Here is an 8233-nt window from a genome sequence, read left to right on the forward strand (position 1 = left end):
CAATGCTAAGGAAAAATTTAATGATGGAAATATCGACAAATATTTAACATCATTTAAAAACAAAGTAGTTTCTCTTATTTCACATAGCTTAGTTTGGGATAGAAATAGAACTAATATTTACAATGATTCTTACATTTAGCATTAATCAGAAACGAGGGTTTGTTAAGTGCCCTTGCTGGGTCCCAACCCCCAGAGATTCCAATTCAGCAAGTCTGGGATGCGGCTTGAGAATTTGCATTTCTAACAAGTTTCTAGGTGATGCTGATGCCAATAGTCTGTGTACCCTTTGAGAACCACTGGATTGATTCTTTGACAGTTTTTGAAGTCCGCTGCTCACCATATCACTTCATCCTCTTATAAACTTTCACTATGTGATTGCCTAAGAGCCCCTGCTTGTTGGCTGCTCCACATTTTCACACAGTTGTACTATTTCTTTCTGAAATGACATTGTTTGAGGGACAGTGGGTAGAACGTGTGAGCTCCTCACTGAAGGCTGCCTCCAGAATTCCCTGAATGGACTGCCTTGCTTTCTTCCTAAAATCTTTCCCCAAGAGGGCATAAAGGAAGGGATTAAAGCAACTATTGGCAGATGCTAGAGCAATGCATACATGATCCCAGGACATCAGAGTTTTCCCCAAGGGAGTTTCTGGGTCAGTAAGCAATGACAGGACTCCAAAAATGTGGTATGGAGTCCAGCAGACAAGAAAGACAGCCACCACCACCACGGCCACTCGAAAGGTTTTGCTCTGAGACTTGGCGAAGCGGCCCCTTTGCATTCGGAAGACAATGAAGCTGTAACAGGCTATCATGATAACAGAGGGCAGCAGGAAACCCACCACTAGCCTAGTGATCGTTATTGCCACGAGGGGTGTTGGCACTTGATTGTCATCTGTGAATTGGCCTAAATTGTAATAATCCTGGAAACCTTGTGGTAGCTCAGACTCGTAGAAGGAATTGCTAGAAGCGCTAGGGAACAGCTTTAAATGAGTAGAGAGAAAAGCACCAGAGTTATCCAGTGGGCTAGTTTCGTGATCTTCAATAGGAAACCCACTGGGGATTTTAGGTGAGACCACATCAGCAGGTTTAAATACATTAGAATACAGATTTTGACTTGTTAATCTAGCAGAATCCCTAGGGAGTGAATCTGCAGAAGGTCTTTGAAATGTTTGAGGTTGGAAGACAGTGGGGACTGTCCAAGGATGATCATTTGTTTGGAAAGAGGAAAGATCTAACCTATCATTCATTTCTCCAGGCGGCTGAACAATGTTTTCAAGAGACCTGTTTTCTAGTGGATCTCCATAAAAGTCTGGATAATCTAATGAGCTGGAGAGACCAAATTGGTAGCCACATCTATTATGGTTGTCTATAGTGAAGATTTCCCGGTACACGAACACAGGAATGCACATCACAAAAGCCACCACCCAGATACATCCACAGATAGAGCAGGCCGTCCCTACATTGCGATGATTCTGACACCAGATTGGCTTGAATACCACAAGACAGCGATCCAGGCTAATGGCAGTAAGCAGGAAGACACTGGCAAACATGTTGAGGACAATGATGGAGGGGATGAGCTTGCATAGGAACCTGCCGTAGGGCCACTGTCCCTGGAGAGCCAAGTGAGCCAGCGAGAAGGGCAAGGAGAGGCAGCAGAGGAGGTCCGCCAAGGTGAGGTGGAGGAACCAAATTGTGTTCACTGTCCGCTGCATCTTCAGGCCAGCCACCCACAGCACCAGCCCATTGCCTGGCAATCCCAGTAAAAAAGTAAGGCTGAGAATGACCATGGAGAGAATTACTGGGGGCTCATTCCATGGCTGTGAGAGTAGGTCAGTTGAATTGGTCTCAGCAGAGAAAGACGCCATTGCTAAACTTCTGCAAAAAGATGAAAAAAATGTTAAAACGAACAGTATCTTTTTGAAAATGCATACATATTCTTAGGATTCTAATCTTCCCACATAAAGATGTGGGATCATGAAACCAGAAGGTCCTCACGCTGTTTTAGTTTGCCTTCCTTCACCTCACACGGGACCACATAAAAGCATTCTCTGATAGACAATTATATTTATTTATTAATTTATTAATTATTTTTCAGACAGAGTCTTCCTCTGTCGCCCAGGCTGGAGTGCAGTGGATTGATTTCAGCTCACTGTAAGCTCCGCCTCCCGGGTTCAAGCGATTCTCCTGCCTCAGCCTCCAGAGTAGCTGGGATTACAGGCGTGCACCACCACGCCTGGCTAATTTTTGTATTTTTAGTAGAGACGGGGTTTTGCCATGTTGGCCAGGCTGGTCTTGAACTCCTGACCTCAGGTGATCTGCCTGCCTTGGCCTCCCAAAGTGCTGGGATTATAGGCATGAGCCACCATGCCCATCCTATGATAGACAATTTAGAATCCACTGTATTGATTTATGTGTGTATCAAAATCACAGCCTCATCTGGAAGTCCATATTAGTGTAAATTTCTCCTCTTTCTTGTACTTTCAATCTTGATTTTTCCACTGGCTCCTTTCTTCACCCAGTGTGTTTTAAAATAAACAAATAAGCTAAATAAGTAAACACACAAAAATATCTGGACTGGAGGTCTCCAACCTGAGGTCATGAAAGGGTTTTAGGAAGTTCCATCACCACCTAAAATGATATGCAAAACTTCAACTTTACATATTCTCATTTCTCTGAGGGCAGAAGCTTCATCCACTCTCCCCACCAGATTTTCAGAGGACTCGCCGCCACAGAAAGAGGTACTCTAGACTCAGCGATGTCTTTTAGATACAACTCCATCTCCTTTTGCTTTCAAATTTTCCAAGAGTTGTTGGCCCTCTGCATTGACTTCCTCACTACCTATCATTTCTTTCTTATTTATTTGTGTTTTATGACCGTAACTTGGGAAAAGAGCTTTATTATTACAAAAGCAAAAAATATGCATGAAGAAAATTGGAAAATATAGACAAACAAAAAAGAAAATAAAAATATACTCACTAGTCAGTGATTATTATTTTAGCACCTGAATTTATATCCTCTTGACCTTTTTTTATGTGCGTGTGTGCATTTATGTATACACATGCGTATCTTTAGTCAGCAGGGGCTGTGATGGCTAGAAGCCTTCTAATATGTGGGACAGTGCTTTATTTATTTATTATTATTATTATTATTATTATTATTTTTGAGACAGAATCTCCCTCCGTCATTCAGGCTGGAGTGCAGTGATACAATCTCGGCTCACTGCAGCCTCTGCCTCCCAGGTTCAAGCAATTATCGTGCCTCAGCCTCCTGAGTAGCTGGGACTGCAGTTGCCCACCAATGTACCAACTAATTTTTGTATTTTTAGCAGAGACAGGTTTTGCCATGTTGGCCAGGCTACTCTTGAACTGCTAGGCTCAAGTGATCCTCCCTCCTCTCCCTCCCAAAGTGCTGGGATTACAGGTGTGAGCTACCGCGCCTGATCCTAACAAAAAAATTTTAATTGCCAAATACATGTATCATAACATTTACCATCTTCACCATTTTTAAGTACACAGTTCAGTAGTGTTTACCATATTCACGTTGTACAACCAATTTTCAGAACTTTTTCATCTTACAAAACTGAAAATGTGCTCATGAAAGAATTCCCCATTTTCTCCTTTTCTCAGCCCCTGGCAACCACCATTTTACTTTCAATTTCTATGAATTCGACTACTTTAGATATCTGATCTAAGTGGAATCATACAGTATTTGTCTTTTTGTGTCTGGTGTATTTCACTTAGCATAATGTCTTCAAGCTTCCTCCGTGTTGTGGCATGGGTCAGAATTTTCTTTCTTTTTAAGGCTGAATAATATTCCATTGTAGGTCTATACCTCATTTTGTTTATCCAGTCATTCCACAGAGGACGTTTGGATTGCTTTCACCTTTTGACTATTGTGAATTATGCATCTATGAACATGGGTGTAAATACATATTTTTAATAAAATTTTTTCTTTTTTCAGTTAGCAGTCTCCACATTATACAATATGTACCATAAGGAATACCCGACCTTTATCTGTTTTGTTTCTGTTTGTAAAGATGGGGTCTTGCTATGTTGCTCAGGCTGGTCTCCAACTCCTGGGCTCTAGTGATTCTTCCTCGGCCTCCCGAAGTGCTGAGATTACAGGCACGAACCACCATGCCCCCCCTTTTATATGATTATTTTTCAACTGTCCCTAAGACATCTTTTATAGCTGGCTTGTCCACAACAATATCTACTTCAGATCGCACTTTCTTCTTAAGTCTCTTAATTTAGCATAATTTCTCTTTTTCAAGGATACTGGTTTGTCTTGGGGCCTACGCCTACTGTTCTGAACACTAACTTCTTTTTTTTTTTTTCTTGAGACGGAGTTTCGCTCTTGTTGCCCACGCTGGAGTGCAGTGGCGCGATCTTGGCTCACTGCAACCTCCTCCTCCCGGGTTCAAGTGATTCTCCTGCCTCAGCCTCCCACTAGCTGGGATTACAGGCATGCGCCACCATGCCCGGCTAATTTTTTTTTTGTATTTTTAGTAGAGAACGGGGTTTCTCCATGTTGGCCAGGATGATCTTGATCTCCCGACCTCAGGCGATCCGCCCGCCTCGGCCTCCCAAAGTGTTGGGATTACAGGCGTGAGCCACCGCGCCCGGCCTTTTTTTTTTTTTTTTTTTTGTGGTGGAGTCTCGCTCTGTCTCCCAGGCTGGAGTGCAATGGTGCGATCTCGGCTCACTACAGCCTCCGCCTCCCGGGTTTAAGCAATTCTTCTGCCTCAGCCTCCCGAGGAGCTGGGATTACAGGCGTGTACCACCACGCCCGGCTAATTTTTGTATTTTTAGTAGAGACGGGGTTTCACCATGTTAGCCAGGATGATCTTGATTTCCTGACCTGGTGATCCGCCCGCCTTGGCCTCCCAAAGTGCCGGGATTACAGATGTGAGCCACCGGGCCCGGCCGGCCACCAACTTCTTGATTCTTTGTAATGTATCTTCTGCTTCCATAATTCTGCTAAAATTACTTCTAAAAACCAAATCCAAACGTTTGTTTCTCAGTCACCTTCCACAATATGTGTCATTAGATACACTGACTTCTTAACACTCTCTTCTCTTGGCCTCTGTGATATTACCTTCCCCTAATTCTGAACATGCTCATAAATGTACCCTGCTTTATAGCTTTCCTGAACAATTCACTATTCCAACTTAATGCCATTTTCCATTCCATGGCTAATGCTGTTTACTTCTATCTGGAATTATGCCCTTCACCAAGTCTTCAGCTTCTTAATTTGTGTGTGTGGGTGCATGTTTGAACCTTTTTTTCATATTCTATATGCAATGACACATTTTATCTTGTACAATAATTATAATGGCTGTCTAATCTATTATTCTGGATTTAAACTTTATGATGGTAAAAAGGAGTCTTATTCATAAATGCTCATTTCACATAATTTAACACAATGCCTTATGAGACACCAGGGTTAAAGATTATGTGGAAAGGCTGGGCGCAGTGGCTCATGCCTGTAATCCCAGCACTTCGGGGGGCCGAGGGGAGAAGATCGCTTGGGGCCAGGAGTTCAAGACCAGCCTGGCTAACATGGCAAAATCCCATCTCTACCAAAAATACAAAAATTAGCTGGGTGTGGTAGCTCACACTTGTAATCCCAGCTACTTGGGAGGCTGAGGCACGAGAATCGCTTGAACTGGAGAGGTGGAGGTTGCAGTGAGCTGAGATTGCACCACTGCACTCCAGCCTGCATGAGGACTCTATCTCAAAAGAAAAAAAAAGAAAAAAAAAATACTTGAATAGATGGATGCCCATTTTGGGGGTTGACTTTTTTTTTCTTTTGCAATTACATCTAAAATTCTAATTTGTATCCATGTAATCCTTACCCAGGTCTCTTCCTTAATTCCCATGCTGTCCCTTTTAACTTTCTTTTTGTGAAATTCCTAATTTTTACTGGATAAAATAACATTTTACATTTTATAGAGGCTCAAAATATTTTTGTGACTTGAAAGTAGTTCTGCTGAGTCAGCCAAATATTGCCATAGGGCCTCATATGATTAGCAGAAGTTAAAATAGCAAGTCAACAAAATAATAAAAAAGAAGACATGGGCTGGGCACAGTGGCTCACACCTGTTATCCCAGCACTTTGGGAAGCCAAAGCAGGCAGATCACCTGAGGTCAGGAGTTTGAGACCAGCCTATCCAACATGGAGAAACTCTGTCTCTACTAAAAATACAAAATTAGGCGGGCATGGTGGCACATGCCTGTAATCCCAGCTACTCAGGAGGCTGAGGCAGGAGAATCGCTTGAACCTGGGAGGCAGAGGTTGTGGTGAGCCGAGGTTGCGCCACTACACTCCAGCCTGGGCAACAAAAGCAAAACTCCATCTCAAAAAAAAAAAAAAAAAAAAAGAAGAAGAAATTATTCTCATTCCCCTTTCCATGGCCTTGTCTACTCAGATATTTAAATACTATCACGGTACCCCCCTAAAATATTGAGAGAAGAATAGAGTCATGGGATGCTAGGACTGAAAGAAAACTTGGTAATCATCTCTCCTCTCCTCATTTTGTTGTTGTTGTTGTTGTTTGTTTGTTTGTTTGTTTGTAGAGATAGGGTCTTGCTATGTTGCCCAAGCTGCTCTCAAACTCCTGGACTCAAGCAATCCTCCCATGTTGGCCTCACAGTGTGCTGGGGTTACAGTCATGAGCCACTGTGCCCAGCCTACGTTTTCTCTGCTTTTATTTCTCAAGTTTGACAGTGAAACTCAGCAAATTAGATTACAAGCATATAATCATTACTAGGGAGGTTCTTGGATTTCAGGTCCGAGGACTGTTAGGCAAATGCTGTTTTTACTACCAAAAAAAAAAAAAAAAAAATCACATAAAAAAAAAGATATATGGTATTGCTAATAAAGGGGAAGCTGCCGAGAACTGCATGAACTGAAGTAGCAGGGACTGCAAACAGCAAAATTTCAATAAAAATAGAGTTATCTGTCATGAGCTATATGTTAAATATTGTTATTATCTGTTTCGAAATGAAAGTATGTAGGAGTCAGGGATTAAAAGTCCTTTAGAACAAGGCTGGGTGTGGTGGCTCACGCCTGTAATCCCAGCACTTTGGGAGGCAGAGGTGGGTAGATCACCTGAGGTCAGGAGTTTGAGACCAACCTGGCCAACATGGTGGAACCCTGTCTCTACTAAAAATACAAAAAAATTTAACTGGGTGTGGTAGCACGTGCCTGTAATCCCACCTACTCAGGAGGCTGAGGCAGGAGAATCGCTTGAACCTGGGAGGCAGAGGTTGCAGTGAGCTGAGATCATCCTACTGTACTCCAGCCTGGGCAACAGAGTGAGACTCTGTCTCAAAAAAAAAAAAAAAAAAAAAAAAAAGTCGTGCAGAGCAAGATTACTTTTTACATTTCTTCAAGTTAATTTGGCTAAAAATACCATACCTTTATGTGTTTAAGATTAGTAGAGGATTAAAAAAATTATTACTAAGTTGACCAGCAGTAATTTAAAGGTAATTAATATCCTGAAACTAAAATTCCACTGTGATAGAGAAAGAAAAGTGGACCCCAGAATCAAATTGTAGTAATAGGATAACAGAGTCAGTAGCAATAAGGAATGGGCAAAAGAATAAAAAAAAGAAAGAGGAAATGGAAAGGGAAAAAAAGTGCAATCAATTATTTGAAAAACAAATTAATGGGGACAGCTGGAATCAAAGTTCAGGGTGAAATACATAGCCAATTCAAAGAAAGGAAAGAAATGACGTAAAAATTCACTATTAATTCCACTATGAAAATATTAAAAGCAAAGACAAATGCAATGTGGAATAGTTAGAAAAAGGAAGTTAGACATAGAGATAAGACAAAAGAATTCAAAGTCAGAGAAGGAATAGGGGAAATAGAAGATAGTGACACTCAAACTCATTACCTATAATGAGCAAAACAGGCTAAGCACAAGTCATCAGGTGGATCTAGGTTTTCTTACCAAAAAACTGAGACAGTAGCTGAAGGCTTCAGCACCTGGATGTCTCCACGAGTCCTGTCTGGTCCCCACACTTAGCCACAGTGAAGTCATGAAGTATGGCAAGAAAATTTGCTGAGCTTTCTCTTCTTCTGTTCTCTCTCTGTTTCCGGCAATAAGTTAAGTCTTATGCTCTAGACCACTATCTGACCTCACAGGAAGAGTTTCAAAGTGAGTCATTTCTAAATGGCTTAGAAAGGCAAAGCAGGAAAACAGAAGTAGGAGTTTATAATCCTGAGA

The 8233-nt window shown here is 41.8% G+C and overlaps 1 protein-coding gene across 1 annotated transcript; it reads right to left on the minus strand.

Annotated features, from left to right (window-relative positions):
- C3AR1 (complement C3a receptor 1) lies at nucleotides 1-8141 on the minus strand. The gene is made up of 2 exons (XM_001167161.5): nucleotides 7958-8141; nucleotides 1-1872 (listed from the first exon to the last, which is right to left on the minus strand). Exon 2 carries the CDS (start codon nucleotides 1860-1862, stop codon nucleotides 414-416), a length of 1449 nt encoding a protein of 482 aa, XP_001167161.1. The 5' UTR covers nucleotides 1863-1872; nucleotides 7958-8141; the 3' UTR covers nucleotides 1-413.
- Nucleotides 8142-8233: the final 92 nt, after the last annotated feature.

The sequence above is a fragment of the Pan troglodytes genome, chromosome 10 (genome assembly GCF_028858775.2).
Source record: "Pan troglodytes isolate AG18354 chromosome 10, NHGRI_mPanTro3-v2.0_pri, whole genome shotgun sequence".
In the NCBI taxonomy this organism is placed as follows: Eukaryota; Metazoa; Chordata; class Mammalia; order Primates; family Hominidae; genus Pan; species Pan troglodytes.